The 17,954-nt window shown below is 48.4% G+C and overlaps 2 protein-coding genes across 2 annotated transcripts; one reads left to right on the forward strand and one right to left on the reverse strand.

Annotated features, from left to right (window-relative positions):
* The first annotated feature begins 5,727 nt into the window (after nt 1-5,727).
* On the forward strand, nt 5,728-8,107 carry LOC101771316. Its single transcript, XM_004961844.4, has 4 exons — nt 5,728-6,073; nt 6,182-6,286; nt 7,559-7,702; nt 7,788-8,107. Exons 1-4 carry the CDS (start codon nt 5,852-5,854, stop codon nt 7,827-7,829), a joined length of 513 nt encoding a protein of 170 aa, XP_004961901.1. The 5' UTR covers nt 5,728-5,851; the 3' UTR covers nt 7,830-8,107.
* Nucleotides 8,108-8,545: 438 nt separating this feature from the next.
* LOC101771709 (probable anion transporter 2, chloroplastic) lies at nt 8,546-13,158 on the reverse strand. The gene is made up of 8 exons (XM_004961846.4): nt 12,058-13,158; nt 11,068-11,294; nt 10,439-10,787; nt 10,311-10,355; nt 9,348-9,494; nt 9,096-9,233; nt 8,923-8,956; nt 8,546-8,821 (listed from the first exon to the last, which is right to left on the reverse strand). The coding sequence occupies exons 1-8, from the start codon at nt 12,550-12,552 to the stop codon at nt 8,649-8,651; spliced, it is 1,608 nt and encodes a 535-aa protein (XP_004961903.1). The 5' UTR covers nt 12,553-13,158; the 3' UTR covers nt 8,546-8,648.
* Nucleotides 13,159-17,954: the final 4,796 nt, after the last annotated feature.

The raw sequence follows: 17,954 nt of genomic DNA on the forward strand, positions 1-17,954 counted from the left end.
CCATGAGGATCTCATCTCGTACATTCGCAGATGTTGACATCTGCTCACATCACTCTGAGCTCAGACCGCTCGTGAGCAACCAAGGCACCTACCATGAGTCTCATGTCTGTATCAATCAGTGGAGAGTGTATCACCACGGCAAACCGGCGCGGGTGTTTGGTTCCTTAAGCTAATATTTAGTCGGCATCTAAGGGGGTGTTTAGTTCCTTGAGCTAATATTTAGTTCATGTCACATCGAATATTCGGAGGCTAATTAGGAGGACTAAATATGAGTTAATTATAAAACTAATTGCATAGATGAAGACTAAACGGCGAGACGAATCTATTAAGCTTAATTAGTCCATCATTAGCAAATAGTTACTGTAGCAGCACATTGTCAAATCATGGACTAATTAGGCTTAATAGATTCGTCTCGCCGTTTAGCCTCCATCTATACAATGGGTTTTCTATGTTTAATACTCCTATAGGTTTTGTATGTTTAATACTCCTAATTAGTATCAAACTTTCGATGTGACGGGATTAAACTCTAGGAGGTGGGAATCAAACACCCCTAAATAACTAAATAATTCAGGGAGCTTAATTGCCAGCGAGAAAGACGCCACCAGTGACGAATCCAACGACGGCGAGCTCTTCGCTGACGGCGCTTTTCCTGGCCCCATCAGAGACCATGCGCGCGTCCATGCGTGTGCCACGTCGCAGTAGAATGGTCAGGGCCCGACCGATGCAATGCAATCTTGCGATCGGTAGGAGTGATGGAGTGATTTCAGCAGAGCACGATCCACTCCACTGTATGCGCCAACCAGGGACGCCACGCCAGATGCCTTTCCACACTCAGCTGAAGATGCTGAGACAGGGCTGCATGAACCGAAAGGTCGCATACACGCTTTCCATCGTTGAAGACCGATTGGCGACTTGGCGTCATGCGAGACTACGACGCGCCACAGGATTTCCCCAGCCAGCGAGCACAATGTGAACGCTGAAAGGCTCCTGAATTCCAAAGCGCGGTGGTCTCAGCGGAGCATCTTTTATGCCGTCAACTGTCTGACAGGAAGAAGCAAGGAACGTAGGAACACTCAGGACTCAGCACACCGTTTCAGCAATCAGCATTCAGTTCTCTTCTGACTTCTCCCCGGCCGGATGATGTTATCAGAGAACAGCGACGTTTTATTCTGGAATGATGGACCACGGGTCGAGTGGCCCGTTTTTATAGTATCTGATGTGCGCCAATGGAATTTATGGAATGGAGGTTTGATATCTTGTCAGACGTGACATGCACCTGTGCTGGTTTGTACCTTGCACCTACCGGCATCTTCACATGTCTGTGAATCTGTGATCGAACTGATACCATGGGCTAGTGTCTTGTAGACATGACGTGTATCTGTGAGTTGGTTTGTACCCAGTACCTACCGGCATCTTACAAATGCCTTTGCGCAACTGAACTGTAGTTCTCTTGAATGCAGGTAGCTTCAAGAATCTTAGAACCTTTTCTTTCGGGCGAGGCGTCATGTTCAGCATAGCTGGGCAGCCCGTTCCACAATCGACCAAGTGTCCAAGTCCATGCCAGGAGAGCCATAGCGGTGGGCGGTGTGTGTCAAGCAATGCCTCAACGGGATGACGATTGACGACCAAGAGCTCTTTTTTGAGAAAATCGCTGTCCTACTTCTCTCTCGGGAGTCGGGTCCATCTGGACCGTGCATATTTCATCCAATGGCTTGGGAAGCTCCAAAACTGGATCGCTGAAGATAATCGCGATCCCGATCGCCAAATTTGGGACGAAATTATAAGATGAATCGACCGTTTCATAAGAAAGATCGTACGAAGACCGCGGATGTCAGCCGCAACTGTGATGGGCTGGACTCTTGCCATTTTGTTGTCCGTTCATGGATGGCCCATATTACAGCCCACGAATTTTCGCAGGCACTCGGCGCGCGACCTAGTTTTGCCACGGCCCATTGCTCACGTTACATGCTTGAAGCTTCAGAAAATTCAGAAGGCACGATCAAAATTCTGATGCTGCTGCTGTAGCAGCTTGCGGTGCAGCCAGTACAAAAAGCTTCGGTCTGGAGGATGTTGCCGGCGGAACGATGCACGAATGGCAAATGCAGCGAGACCTGTCCTCACGCTTGTTGGACTGCTAGCTCTTCTTTCGCGGATCGCTGGAACGAACAGACCACGGACAGTGCAGGGGCGAAGTACATGTGGATGGTAACCACGGAAATGCCCATTCTGTATCTCATGGCGTGAGAGCAAAAGGATAACATGTTGCCACTAGCTGCTTCTTTGCTTAATTGCTGGCGTCTCGTCTCTACAGGACTACAGAATGGTCGATGGACAAAAAGGACCCGGCAATTTTGCCCATTCCTGTTCAATGGTCACCGGTCACCTATCGGCTGAAGTTGAGTATCCTAGACCTGCTAGTGGGGCGAGGGCAAATGGGGATTTCATGTCGGATTCTTGCGTGGGGGTTCGTTTGCATGGGTAGTTGCGGGTTTAGAGGCCAACGGGTCGGGGCGGGGTGGGTCCGCTGCATTTGCGGGTCGGGGCGGGTTAGAACAGATTTTGTTAACCTCGCGCCGCGGCTCACGGGGGCACGGGGCACCTCGCATCGGCGCGTCCTTGCGCCCACAAGAAGAAGGTGACACCGCCGCCGGCCGCCGTCGCCACCGCCCCTCCCGTGCGAGGTCCTCTTCCGATGGCCACGGGTCCAAGTATGCATGTTGCATCTCCCCTTCCAATCCCTTCCTCAATCTCCTCCGCATCACCCCTTCACCTTCTTCTTCTTACCACATCTACGGGGGAGGTGCTGTCATCGGCCACCGCCACCGCTGCATCCGCTCCCGCATGCAGGAGCTGAGGGTGCCACGCTCCACCAAGAAAGGCGACACTGCCGCCGCCGGCTGTCGCCACTCCTGTCAACAAGAGATCCCTTCGAGAAATCAAGGTGCTCTTCCCTTTCCTCTCCAATTCCTTAACGAAAGAGTGAATTGTAACGGGGATTCCTTAAGAAAATAAAGGCAAGAAAGAGTGGTTTAGAAGTTGTTGACATGTATTTCCATACCTCTCCACAGTGAATTGTAATGGAGATTCCTACCTCTTTAGCATGTTGTAATGATACAAATGTAGTATCACAAACTAGTGCATCCAGGAGCATGGTGAACCGTTCTCCAGTGCTAGTGCTTGGAAAAAGAAGACTAGAATAAAAATTTGCTGAATATAGGCATAAGAGGAGAGGGACTTGGATTGAAAAATCAGAACTTGATGCATATCTAGAAGAACCACCAGTGAGAACAGATGAAAAAATTGAAATTCTGACTTGGTGGAAGACAAACTCCAACAAGTACCTTGTGTTGTCAGCGATGGCACGCGATTTCTTAGCAATTCCACTCAGCACCGTTTCTTCTGAATCAGTATTCAACTTGAGTGGTCGGATTCTTAGTGACAATCGAAGCTCAATGACGCCAGAAACTCTTGAAGCTTTGGTCTGCTGCAAAGATTGGTTGTATAAATATATCACCACTAAAGGTAATTTTTAGTAACTGAGGTTTTCTTAGTGCTCTTAGTGCAAGCTCACTTATATCTTCCAGTCTTTTCCTATTCTATAGTATAAACTGCTCTTAGTGCAAGCTCACTGATGTCTCCACCTGACATGATGATCTTTATTTGTGTGAAGTTCAGGAGGAAGTTAGAGGGTTACGAGATATTCAAATGGCTCCTAAAGGTACACAACTAATTTGCATATTTCTATAAATTGTGTATTCTGTCCCAGTTGGTATATGTAGTTGCTGGGTGAGATTTAAGCCAACGGCTTGTTAGACATTGATATCCTAATTAGCATTATGTAGCAAGTAGTGTGTAGTGACATGCATTAGTTTCTGACTGGATCAGTAAAGACATTGCCACAGTCAATTATTTTTGGCAAACACTTCCTTGAAAAGAGGCAAACCTTCCTTGAAAAGAGGCAAACTAGTTATGTAGGCAGTAGCCGTTCCAGAAATGTTTCGGTTGCTCGACCAAAGCCTGTCAAGACAGATCCGGATCCTAGCGGAAATGGTTCGATCGCTAACAAAAATAGGGGGGCAGCAGACTCCCAACAAAGACAGCCTCGTTTTGAGGAATTCATGGAACGCGAAATAACTTTAGGTTTTGTTGATTTATTGCTATTTATTCGAATTATTTCTGATCTAGCTATTTCCCGTTTAAAGCATTTCGAGAAAGAAGGACGCGAGCTTTTTGTACGTCGTATGCCTCATTTGATTGGAATGAAATTTGGAACGGGTTAACTCAATAAGAATTTGCGTTTCAGTCCGTTTGTGCCTTTTTCGTACTTGGAATTGAAATCTGCAAAATAATTTTTCATTATGATTCATGGTAGTAACCACATAAGCAATTTTTCATTATCTGTGTACAACCCAGGAGGGAGTTAGGGTGAGAAGCTCAAATGGTTCGTAAAGATACCCAACTAATATGCATATTCTATAAATTAGGTATTCTGTTCCTATTAGTACATGTAGTTGATAATTGTCTAGGTGAGATTTGAGCATATACGTGTACTGATGTTACTGCATATACATGTACTAATATCTCCACTAATATCTCTGGTATGCCTCTTTTTTTTAAAGCTTTCAGGTTCCCTTTTGCTTACTTAGCAGTCTGTTATTATTTTCTATTTCACAAATAATCCAATATGAAAGTATCATACGTATTGTGTTCCATACTAGTCTTTTCCTTTCATTTTACACATCGGTGATTGAAGAAACTTTGCCTCTTGACTCTGCAAATATTCCGACAAATGCAAAATTCGGGAACTTGGATTAGATACTTAGTTTATTTTGGAACTTTACTTATGTGTGTGTCATGTCATACTGTCGCGTGTTTCATGCATGTTATACTGATGTGAGCATCTTGCTTTATCTTATCAATAAGACACTGCACTTGCAGAAATTCAATCATAATAGCTTACTGTTAGCAATGGCCGGGTCGGTGATCTTTGATTTTAGTTTATCTCTTGCATATTCTGAGATGTAACTATATGAGATGCATATTCTGAAATGTAACTATCTGACAGTATTCTGCTTGTGCTCCTTTTAAAGAACCATGGCAACCCATTACTGGTGGGGTGGCACGGGGTGGTTAGATAAGTTAAGTATATGAGGCGGGATGGGGTGGGAGAATCACATCATTAGTTGTGGGTTAGGACGGGTTAGGGGAGGGTTTAGCCCATTCGCAGGCCTAGAGTATCCTCACAAGCCAAACCTCAGCGGCCGCACAATTTCTTAACCAGCCGTCCACCAAATTATCGCCTCATAGCGACTCAAAATCCAACCACAAGATTTTGTATTTCAGTTTGGTGCCTGGTACTTCTCCGTAATTTACAAGTTTGCCAAACTGCAAAGCGTGCTCTTGCAAACAAAGGGCAAAAAAAGGTTCAAACTGCTCTACGGTTTATCTCCGCCACCTCGTGGACTCGGGAACCTTCCTCCATCGCGCGCCGTCGCCGTCACGAGTTTTTTTGGGCGACAGCCGACAGCAACAGCAGGGGCGGATCAGGATTTTATCCATCCAGCCACAGCCAGTGCATCATCGCCGCTTCGCAATCAGACGCCACCATCACGACGCCGTCGCCGTCGCCACACCTGCCCCGTGACCCCACGCTGTCATCCTCACCGCAAAACCGCCCTTCCCGGTCCCCGGCGGCCCGGCCCCAAAGGCCGAAACCGCGCGTGTCGCCCGCCCATAGAGAGGACCGACGACGTGACGTCTTGGTCCCCGCCACCGAATCACCAACCCGCGCCGTCCCTTGAACCGAGCCAGAGCCGGGACCCGAGGAAGGAAACGAAGGAGCCGCACGCCAATGGCGACGACGCGGCCGGCGCGCAGCGACCCGCACCTGCCGCCGGAGGAGGCGGCGCGGGTGGAGGCCGAGGTGCGGGGCTACTTCGAAAGCGTCGCGCCCAAGCGCCTGGCCAAGCCGCCGCGCAGCGACCCGTCGGAGGACGCCGGCGCGGAGGGCGACGCCGGGGACCACGACCTGCCGGAGCTCCGCAAACTGCGCGATCTCGAGGCGAAGCCCCAGGTCAGCGAGGTTTTCCTTTTTTTTCATCTTCCTGGTACTAGAATTGTTGCTTCGTGTGACTGTTGAAATCGATGTGTCGATGTGAGCGTGGTGCCTTGTCGTGTGCAGAAGCTGGTGTTGGACGGAGGAGGGGATGATGTGGACGGCAGGGAGGAGTACGTGGAGACGCGGTACTACGATGGGCTCATAGGCATCGACAAGCAGCATCACACGGTGAGCTTTGAATGTACCTGTCTGAGCACTCTTTAGGGGAAAAATTTTAAATTGTTTACCGAATTTGTGAATTGTAGTCGTGCCATACTGGCAGCCAGTAGTCCATCTAAAAAGAGGAGGCAGCCAGTAGGTCGGCCAGGTTTGTAGGTGCAGTCATAAGGCTTGGTGTAAGTTTGGATTCTGTTTTCAGGATCATTCTTTAGGGCAATCACTCTATCCATAGTTACTTATTGCTATTTATTTGATCTTACCATGGTATGGTATCTGCTGTCTTGTGATAGCTGCTTTTGAACTCTTGATCAAAATCATCCATTCATAACCACATTAAAAAAAATACATGTTGTTCACACAAGAGCCTCGACAAAAGCTTGATTATAGAGTTTTCAGCGGAACAGTGTCAAATTATTGTTGAATTTGTTTGCAAAAGTGGCCGGGGTAGCCAGAAAACTGGAGTCAGATTCAGCACTCTGGCTACGAGAGTCACTAGTGGTTTTCCTTGCAAGTGCTATGGTCAGCAAAATGATCAGGATTATTTAATTTAACCTTGTTAACTCTGTGTTAATCTTGAAATTTGAATGGGCTCTGAAGATTGCATTACACTTTAATTTCTTTTTAGCATGAGCGCTGCCTGTATTTCATTGACAAAAGAGTTTTAGAACAGGAGTGCAAAGAACATCGTCTAATGATAAGTGCAGTTTTTGAAATGGCAAGAGCTGTATGGTAGGCCAGGGGTCAAGCCCGGAATCTCCACGTTGGTTGTCTCTGATGTGCAGTAAACATGGTTTTACTTATGAAGTTCTGATAAAACTAACTAATCTTGAAACAGCATCCAAATATAGTGATAAGGGCAACGGTCCCAATCTCTTTAGCATGGTCAGGCTCACTTTATGCATTAATGTGCTACTAGTGGTACAAAGTGTCCTAAAGCACATATATCAACAATTGATCATGAAATGTTTTCTAGCTTTCTCCACTGAAGGCTCTTAGGCAAAGCAGTATAATCATTCTCAGATGCTCGCATAGGACAACTGAAATATCAGGATAATCATTAGGTACGTGCTGAGGCCTTTCATGATGCTTGGTATCAACCTGACCAGAAGCAAAATGCATGGATCCCAAAAACTAAATATGTTTTTTTTGGTCTTGGAGCCTATTAGACTGTCCTAACAATGGAAAAATTGATTTTTCATTCTAATATAGTAGTTTGGTTCCAGTACGCATTCTGTAACATCGATATACTGATATGTTTAACCCGGTCACATTTCTTTGCAGACTGGTACAGGTTTTATCAAAGTGGAGAGACCCAATTGCAGCGCCTTTAGTGTGATGACCAATGGCAACGGCTACTCATCCGCCAGCTCTGTCCGCTGCACGAGCAACCCTGCGACAAATGATTGGATACCATCTGCCGAGATCGTATGATAACCAACCAAAAACATTGGCCAGCAAGCCAAGCCAGCATTACATTTTGTGGATCCCTAACTGACTTTTAAATTTGCAGGTCATCCCAGCTTCGAACAAGCCCAGCAGGAGTGACTCGTGACTGGGCTTCCTTCCCTTCACAAAGTGCTGTGAATTGTTCACGAATCGTTTCGGGGTAATAAAGAGCATCACTTCTGTGTGATGTCAAGCGAAAGACGAGCGGAGGCCGCTCTGAACGAGCACAGGTGCACAGGTTTGAGACGAGATGTGTGACTATTAAACCAAGAACTGAAGAACGTGTACGAGTACCTTAGCACAAGTAACTTGTTGCTGCACACTATTGTGGAGACTTGAGAATGCACTATAGAGTCTGAATGAATGTGAGTGGTTTGAACAGAATCTCTGTGCAAGATGATCCGACATTCCAACGGATCAGTTGGGTCCTGGTAAAGGAGCCGTGGGCCGTTGAGTGGGCCGAATCGCGACAAGTTTCCCAACGTCTCTACGAGCCGCAAGCCCGCAAGCCAACAGACGGACACGCGCGCGATTCCTTCCCTTTTTTTCATCTGAGGCGAGAGCTGGAAAGACGGAGCGGAGAGAGCCTCCGGCCGGGCAGCGCCTCCGAGATCCGCCGCTCAGTCGGCTGCTACTGCTAGCCTAGTCGACCTTGCCTCCGCCGCTCGGCGTGCCCTCCGCCGCCCACGCTCGCTCGTTCACCGCCGCATCTGCAAGTCTTGCACGGTAATTTCGTCGAACACCTGACACGCACGTCCTTCCCAATGTTCTTCTGGAATTTCCCCGCAAGCTAACAATGCTTGCGCACGGTTCCACACGAGGTAAGCGAACAACCTATATCTTATTCCATTCTTGGGGAGATACAAATAAATGTTGGTACACTTTGGGATTCCGCACAAAAGAATCTTAGCAAAATTTTTGTATGTCAGTCAAAAATCAGGTCGCCGGTCGCGTAGACGTTGTAGAAGATGGTGGCGCTGAAGTAGAGCGCGGCCGTAAGGGTGAGGAAGGCCTGGAAGGACCCTAGCCACTGCACGAAGTAGCCGGTCCCGATGGTGCTAACTATAGCGGCCACTGTCCCAATGCCGTTCGTCAGCCCTGTTCACGCAGCAGAGGAGATGTCAGTAAGCCTGAGGAGAGCACTGATGAAAACTGGAAACTCATATCTTGTCTTGCTAGATCTCCAGTTACAAACGTACCGTGCAAGGATCCAGCATATTTGGGAGCAATATCCTGCTCGAACAATCAAGGACAACACATTCAATCAGATCGAAGTTACAAGTATGATGGAAATGACACTCCAGAAAGGGGAAACATTGTTCACGGAGTTGAGGTGGCATGATCACTGATCAGGGCATGAAGGAAACATTACCTGTATATTGCAAAAGTATCCAGCTTGGCTGAAGGAACTCAAGCTCAGGGCTATCGTCATGAGAACCGCAGCAACTGATGGAGTTTGGGCAAATCTTAAGCATAGCAATGACACTCCGGGCCCCATAAACCCAATAGACTGCAGGGAAATCAGAACTGTGTTATGCAGGGAAATCAGAACTGAGTCCTTGTTCAGGTTATGCAAGTGATCAGCTGTTCTATGAACAGTGCAAATCTCAGGCAATGCTTTTACCTGCATAATTTTCCGAACTAGTCCTATAGAGAAACCAGATTTGATCAGGAAATCTGCAGAGGCTCCTGCAACGTAACCGGACATAGCCATGACTGCCCAAGGTATGGCGCTGAACCATGCTGCTTGTTTTAGATTTACATTATAAACCTGTAGTAGGATTGTAGTTAGAAATAGCTTGGAGTTTTGAGAGTAGTATTAATCAAGGCAAAATAGCCAAATACGTCCCTCAACTTTATTCTAGGGATCACTTTAGTCCTTCAACTATTAAATAGGTCACATTAGTCCCTAAAGTTTCTCTTTTGGGTCAAACTGGTCCTTAGGCTGACTTGGCATGCCATGTGGTCTTGCCATGTCAGCAGTGGGCAACCTTTGGATGACTCAACATAGTAGAATTGTCTCTTTTACCCCTTTGATTCACCATGTATATTAGAATGGTTGTGTATAAGATTGTTGCGACGAGGGTACAAAATAATCGCACCTTCTATCCTATGTTCATGCATCTAGCTTTAGTTTTTGTTGAATCTTAGGTATGGAAACTAACATATGACATTGTTTAGGCTCTGTTAGAACATTTTGATCAATTTCATTTTGGAAGAAAAATAATGAAGATGTGCATAACACACTATGCCATCACTTTATTTATTTTATCTTGCTTGAGCAGACGAGTGTGAAAAATTCCTTGTAATATGTGAAACCCACGTCAGGTATTATTTATTAGATGAAACAAGGGGTAAATGTGGCAATTATAACATGTTTGACTCATCTAAGGGCAACCAAAGATGACATGGCATGAACACATGGCATGCCACATCAGTCCAGGGACCGTTTTGATCCAAAGTGAAAAGTTGGAGGACTAAAACGGACTATTTGATACTTTAGGGACAAAGTGATCCTTGGACTAACGTTTAGGGACATATTTGCCTATTTTGCCATTAATCAACTAGGAGGCCTTTGATAACATACCGTTTTGAAGTACACAGGCATCCACGACAATAAGACAAAGTAGCCCTGCATGGTATTTTGAATTTGCCGGTGTTAGAATTCGTACACAATATGACCAAACTGTAATGTTGCTAGCCGATCATCCTTACCCAGTTGTTGACCACATTGGCTATAGTGACAGCCAAGAACTCAAATTTCGAGAACAATTCCCTAAGGGATGGGCCTTTACTGCCTTTGACTTTAGATCCGCTTCTTCCATCTAGAATAAATTGCAGCTCAGATTTGCTTATGGTACGGCTGTCAATAGGATCGCTTTCTACATTAAACATCCATACAGATAGCCACAAGTAACCAAGCGATGCGAAGAAGGCAAATGTTCCAGTAAGGCCTATGTGTGACATGATGATCGGTGTTGCTAGGAAGCTTATGACGTTTCCAAGATGGAATCCACCCATTGAAATGCCGACAGCGGTGGCACGCTCTTGTGTTGGAAACCACCTGTTTCATGCTCAATGTTAGATTGAACCCAATACTGAAATGTTGTTTGATGACATTGACATCAAATAGGTGGCAGTTTTTTTTTTTTATTTTGGAGATTCTGTAGCAGCTAAATTGAAATCAATGAATAAAAACCTAAACTGAAATACCAGCAAGATCAGATGAACAATACTTGCATGTGCAGTTGAAAGAACTATTCTAGTTACCAAGTTGGATGTTGCTTAAAGCTTTAAAACGCCAGCTACAAGCAAATTAATCGGGTGAGAAATTTGTTACTCACTTTGGTAAGAAGGTGCTCATTGTCGGAAATGCAACACCTTCGGCTAGGCCAAAGAGTGCACGCACAGCAAGCAACATGGTGGTGGAGCGGGAGGCAGCCCAAGGAGTGAGGATTGTAGCCAAGGACCATAGTGCAGCAGCACCTGCCATCACCTTCTTCCCGCCATATTTGTCTGCCAAAGCTCCTCCAACCATGGATGAACAAACGTATCCCCATAAAAATGATGACTGCAGAAATGGTGATGATACTAACATCAGATTCAACCAGCCTAGTAGCAAGATAACAAGCTTATCGAGCATCAGGGCATACACCACATGGAGTTTTGAGTTGGGTGTTTCTAGTTACTGATTTTTTCCCCCAGTGTAATCCTCCTGGTCCCTATCACCAGGTAAAACAAGACACCAATAGCAAGGACATCTGAACTAGTCCAATTATCCAATTCGAATCCTGTCGATATCAGGAGACTTTTGATAGCATATCTATGTGATTGACTGTCCAAGGAAACTAACCTTCACTTTACCGATTTGTGCTCTGCAGTCAAATACAGGCTAACTATAATCATTGTCATGGCTCGTGGTCAATTGAGAAAGCAAACACATAAACTTCCATTCTCAAATTGGTCGTGTTCTGGTGACATGTTGGTAACTTGGAGCTGCTCTGGGCCGGCACACGGCAAGACTGTAGTCCATAAGAGGCTGGAAGACCGACCGTCTCCCATCGTTGCAGTTCCACGTGCTTCTTCTAAAATGTAATGCTTCAGTCGTTTTCTCATCGCGTCTGGCACTGACGTGTCGATGCAGAGTTGACCTTTTTTGTTCTATGAACTGATCGTTCGGGACATTTTGTTCTTCATTACAGAGCAGCGAATTTGTTGCTTAATTTCTGAGAAAAGGGGTCCTTCGCTTTGCTTCTACTTTTCGTCAATGCACAGAGGAAAAAGGAGGGGGAACGAAGCATCAAGCAAGTGCTGGGGGATTCAGCTGCGCTTACCTGGACGATGCCGACGAAGGAGCTGGACCACCCGTACTGCGCGGCCATCGGCACGACGGCGACGGACATGACGACCCGGTCGGCGTTGCAGAGGAGCATGATGGCCGCCACCAGCGCCACCACCTTGGCCCGCTCCGGGAACGCCGACGACGACGCCACCGCGGGCTGCACGGCGCTCGCCACGGCAGCGGCGGCGGCGGGGACGGGCCGGACCCCGTCGAAGCTCGCGCTGCACGTGGCGACGACATCCCGCCGCCTGATCCTCGGCCCGTCGCCGCCGAGCACGCCGAGGCCGCCATTGACGACGACGCCCCTCCCGCTGCTGCTGGCGGCGCAACCGCCATCCCCGCGAGCGTCGGCTGCCGACGCCACGGACGAGGAACATATCCGCAGCCTTCCCGGCGCCCCCAGGCCGGCCGCCCCGACTCTCGTGGATCTGTACCTGACCGGGCTCACGGCGGTCTTCACGGACACGCACGACCTGACCGGCGCCATCGCCAAGCTTGATCCAACTACCGGCCCGTGGGAGGAGCTGATAGCCTGGGCCTGAATACGCGGCGGCGAAGCACGGAAGCAGGAACGAGCGAGCCTAGTCAGAGGTCCACGGCGGGGATCGGAGAGCGCGTCGCGCGGTGAGTCAAGCCCATGGCAAGTGAGGCAGGGGGTTGCGAGCGGCGGGATTGATCGGCGGTTGGTGGGTTAAATTAGGACCTAGCGGGGAGCAGGAGGGCCGAGGGAAGGTGGTGACTGGTCACGACTGACGAGGGCGGTAGGTGGCAGATCGGACTTCGGAGCAGAGAGCTTGCCAGGCCTGGCTAATCAGCTCGTGTTAAATCTTAGATGGGCGAGGAGCTGTTTGGTTTTGGCAAAATGGCAAGTTGGCAACGTTGCTTGATCAAAAGAAATGGCAAAATATGGAACGAAAGAAACTCGCGCATCTTCCGCCATCAGGGCTCCCCGACGACAACGCTAGTCGCAAAAATCAAACTCTCTGCCAACATGTGGATAACAGCAGGGGCGAAAGTCTTAGCGGCGATCCTACCATAGATGTCCCACCGGTGGGATACCTTCCGGTCTTTTTCATGTACCTTTTCGCTAACCGGCTAGCCGGCTGTAACCCATCTTTATCAATGAAATAGGCACAATCTCGTGCCTCTTCCTTTCAAAAAAAAAAAAGAAATGGCAACGTTGCTAGTGGTGCCGGGCCGGTGCTGGGGTTGCTAGGCGCCTAGGCGTATTCGGAAAGGGTCAAGAATTGCGGGGGGTTGCCGGCGTCCGGCGGGCACCTACCGCGGCGCGGCCGGTTCGCCACCTACCCGGCCGCGGCAGAAGGCGAGACGATGGCTTCACACGCCCTGGAGAGAATGAGCATGCGGCGAGCCTGTTGAGTGTTGACGTTTGTGTGCCAGGAGTCGTTGCGCGCGCGCGCGGTTGTCGTGTCGTGTGTGGTCAGCGGCGTGCCAGGGGGTGTGGATGTGTCAGGTCCGGGAGAGGAGGTGGACCGGAGTCCGGGGGGGTTGGTTGGCGGCTCTCGACATCGACGGCCATCGTCCCCGTCCATTTGTTCAGCGGCACCAGCACCGCCGTGACGTGACCGCAGCCCATGGTCGCGCCGGAAACCTACCTGGACGGCTGGACCGTTAAGGGTCCCCTACTCCCGTAAAAGGCCACTCTCTTCAGCATCTGGATGCTGGCCACATTTTTGCTCTTATGATCTCTTCTTTTGCCACGTACCAACCCTTTTCTTTTCTTTTCTTTTCTTTTCTTTTAAAAAGAAGTGTCCTAGAGCCATTTCATACCTGCATTGACCACTAACTTGAAGCACTTGAAGTTGCCCTCAGTGACAGTGCATAACGCCACGATTCCATTTGATCGGCTTGTGTTGCGAAGCTTGGCGCATTAACGCTCAAAGCATCAAGCTTTGGCGGGACCCTGAACAACTATAGCGAATTTCATCAATAAAGCCCATCGCGAGCAGATGCGATTTGGATTTAACTACTGAGGACGACGGCCAACGCCATATTAAGCACACGCAAGCTTCATCAGAGGATAAGCCGATAGGGAGTTGACAGCCAGCAGGTTACTTTTAGAACACAACACAAACACTTTTAGTACACAAACACTTTTAGTAGCTTCAGTGAGGGTTGGATACCACCCGCTAAAATTTAGCACCTGTCACATCGGATGTTTGGATATTAATTAGGAGTATTAAACATAGACTAATTACAAAACTAATTGTACAGATGGAGTCTAATTCGCGAGATGAATCTATTAAGCCTAATTAGTCCATGATTTGACAATGTGGTGCTACAGTAACTGTTTGCTAATGATGAATTAATTAGGCTTAATAGATTCATCTCGTGAATTAGCCCAGGGATTTTGCAATTAGTTTTATAATTAGCTCATGTTTAGTCCTCCTAATTAGCATCCGAACATCCGATATGACACTGCTAAAGTTTAGCACCTAGTATCCAAACACCCCTTTAATTGGCGTGCATTTCCTCGAGTTGCTCTCTGTCTGGTTCACAACGCAAACATTTAAAGTAACTTCAAATTCAAAATGTTTTGTCATGTCCAGATGCGGTGAACTCTTGAAGTTACTTTTGGAACGATCTAATTATATGTGTCTTGGTACTGAAATGCATTTCTTTTCCTTTCTCTGTGACTGCTACTGAACTAAGTCGATTCAAATAGAGCGGCGTGCTGAAAAATTGAGACATGAAAAAGGAAATACCATATCCAAACCATTTGCCTGGGCTGGCCATTTTCCCTGGAAAAGCCCATGACGACTCTTGTGACGAAAGCCCAGTTGTTCAATACCGGTCCAAGGCCGCACTCTTCGGCCCTTCGGCTTGCTGGCTTTGATTTGGATCCGGGATGCTGTGAAATGATGCTTCTCAGCTCGTCAAAACGTACGTGGCAGTACTGTATGCGTTACACATCATTGGTGAGCGCGTTATCTCGTTCACCAATCAAAAACCTTTGCGTGGCTTCAAAGGGAACTCTGCCAAGTGTCGAAGCACTGCACGGCCCCTCTGCAAGAAAGGAAGAGATCGAACGTGAAGAGGTGGCCTAACATGGAGCCGAACCTGCACGAATTTTCCAAAGGCTCATCCGAGCTATGACTATGATCAACCTGTCATTTCAATCCTACATTCGTGCATGCATGCGTCCAGGCACGAAAGAGACAATCTTGCAAGCAAGGCAAGGAAACGGCTGGCAGAACGAATTTGTGCTCCCCCTGGATCGTGCAGGCGTCAACTTTAACCAGGGCGGAGTTGGCCCTGAAATAGTCACTCAGCTGTAGGCCCTTTTGTTTTTCTCTGCCATGCCAAAAGAACCGCTCATGATTAATCGCGGACCGTGTGGTCGTGATGCAAATCGTGTTATATTCTACTGGTATTTGAAATTTGAAGTTGACATGGCCACATGGGTGAGTTCTTTTCCTGGCGCACACTGCACTGACAGACGCCTGATCATGTTTACCCTGCAATTCCATGCTGGCATGCTGCGATGCACATTAGTGAAGGATTCATGGGGGAGTTTAGAGGGACTGTACGGTGGACTGTTCACTCTTCGGTACGCTGTAACAGGAAACAAATCTTTTCGGGCTTCAATGCCGCGGGAAGAAGCCGTAACCTGTGCGTTGTCCCCGGCGTTGAAGTAGTACTGTCATCTGCCTATCATCGCAGGAGCTGCCCATCGACCATGTACCCGGAAGAGTAAAAAAAAAAAATTATCGGTGCACTACACTGTCTCCAAACTTTTCGAAAATGACACACTCTCCCAGTCCATGGCAATGGCACGGCGTTGGCTGGAAAGGAGAAACAGTGCGGGCGCCATCCGTGCGTTTCTTTCACGGATTTCTGCCTGAAACGCCCGCAGCAGCTGACAGGACGTACAGGGTTGGGAGCGTGCACAGTCCGTGTAAAAAGCTAGCCCTGAGCTGTGAGCCAAGCACCGCTGCGTGATCGTATGGCGTCAAGCCGTCAACGATCGACGAGTGGCCAACTCATGCCCCCCAGTCAGTTGGGTAACTGTAAAACTCCACTCCATGGCACCGTCGCCTCTCCGGTCTGGCTGGAGAAGTTACATCGGACTCGGACTCGATTCGGGCTCCAGCACCAGCAGGCAACAGCAGGAGACGAGATGACAGGCCGCCAGGCGCCCGACACACTGCTGTTGCTGGGCGAGTGAATGGCACGGCACGTCGGCACCACCACCAGAATGCTAGTATGCTACGAACATGGTGACGGGCTGATGGCGCGCGCCGTCGTAAGCTCCGCATCATCATATTCGCTCGGTTCGGCTCGTATGTCCGCCTTCATTCACTGCGGGGCGCGCAGCCAGGCGCCATGAATGCGAGGGACTTAACAGCGAGCGTCAGAAAAGAGCAGAGAGGCCTGGCGACCTGGCCGTGCTGCCGCTTCAGGCTTCACCCCCGCCCTCCGTCCCCAATTGAAAGTCTCATCGCCGAGTCGCCAACGAGAGAGAGAGAGAGAGAGAGAGAGAGAGAGAGAGCTCACGGCGCCATTGCTTGGGATGAACCCGTGGCGTGATCGTCCTATCGATGCTCCGTGCTACTGTCGAACGCAGTATACCTACACGGTAGAAAAAAAACAGTCTGGGCACGCAAAATTAACCGAAAGAATTTTGTGGTATGAGGTGTGAGATCAGAACGTGCCTCGTTGCCATCAAAAACAGAACTCGTTTTATAACCCACGGAATCGTCGGAACAGGTCTCACGAACATGTGGGCGACTATTATCTTTTTTCCCCTCGTGCACATGCCCGTTGTTGATGCAGAACGTTAGATCCGGCGCCGCGCAGATTAACATGATATATAATCCGCCACACGTCCGTCCGTGGTGCTCGACCCCGGATCAGCAGAATCTGCCAGCCGGCCTGCGTCTCTGATCCTGCTGCTCCCGATCGGAGCCCAGCAGGCAGGCGGCAGCAACAAACCGTGCACGCGCCGGGTTTCGCTCCCCGTCGCACGAGGGAAGCCAGGCGAACCGACCGACCACGCGGACAAAAAACAAAGCAGCGAGCGCACCACGCGGCGGCGCGCCGCGCGGGGCGGCCACGAGAAGGAAACAACGACGACGACGCGGGCGGCGTGGGTGCCCCACGGGACGGGCGGGGCTCGCGAGTGCGAGAGGGGCATGGAACTCGCGCCGCAACCGAAAATTCGACGCGGCAATGTAAGAAAATATGGTAATGAGTTAACGTGACTATCTTACCCGGCGTATCATGGTTCCGTGTTCATATATAGGTCTAAAAGCCTTAGAAATTATAGAGATTGATTACAATTTGAATAGGAAGGAACTTATTTAGACAACAACTATCTCTACCCATGATTACAATTTGAATAGGAAGGAACTTGGTTTAAACAACAACTATCTCTACCCGAGTCCTACACTATCACATATGAGTTACAACCCGGGAGAACTACGATTACATTATGATCAGATTTTTTAACAACCTCCCTCAATCTTAATTGGGTTTTCTAACCAGATTAATAATGTCTCTAAATGCTTCAAACTTCTATGGAGTAAGAACCTTAGTAAACTCATCTGCCAATTCGTCTTGCGAGGGAACAAACCGAATTTGAAGTTATCTCCTTGCAACTCTTTCTCTTACAAAATGAAAATCAATCTCAATATACTTGGTTCTTGCATGGAACACATGATTTGTTGAGAGATATGTTCCTCCTAAATTGTCACACCATAAACAAGGCGTCCGATCTAGCTGCACACCTAACTCCTTGAGTAAAGCTTCAACCCACATCATCTCCGTTGTAGCATTTGCCAATGACTTGTACTCAGCTTTTGTACTAGATCGTGAGATACTAAGTTATTTTCTTGCACTCCATGAAATCAAGTTTGGTCCAAGAAA

Source organism: Setaria italica, chromosome III, assembly GCF_000263155.2.
Source record: "Setaria italica strain Yugu1 chromosome III, Setaria_italica_v2.0, whole genome shotgun sequence".
Lineage (NCBI taxonomy): Eukaryota > Viridiplantae > Streptophyta > Magnoliopsida > Poales > Poaceae > Setaria > Setaria italica.

Coding starts and splice junctions, on each gene's coding strand:
- LOC101771316 (XM_004961844.4), top strand. CDS start 5,852: ATGGCGACGACGCGGCCGGCGCGCAGCGACCCGCACCTGCCGCCGGAG. Junction 6,287..7,558: donor TCGACAAGCAGCATCACACG/GTGAGCTTTGAA, acceptor ATTTCTTTGCAG/ACTGGTACAGGTTTTATCAA. Junction 7,703..7,787: donor GGATACCATCTGCCGAGATC/GTATGATAACCA, acceptor TTAAATTTGCAG/GTCATCCCAGCTTCGAACAA.
- LOC101771709 (XM_004961846.4), bottom strand. CDS start 12,552: ATGGCGCCGGTCAGGTCGTGCGTGTCCGTGAAGACCGCCGTGAGCCCG. Junction 9,234..9,347: donor TAGTTCGGAAAATTATGCAG/GTAAAAGCATTG, acceptor ATTTCCCTGCAG/TCTATTGGGTTTATGGGGCC. Junction 8,957..9,095: donor GATACTTTTGCAATATACAG/GTAATGTTTCCT, acceptor TTGTTCGAGCAG/GATATTGCTCCCAAATATGC.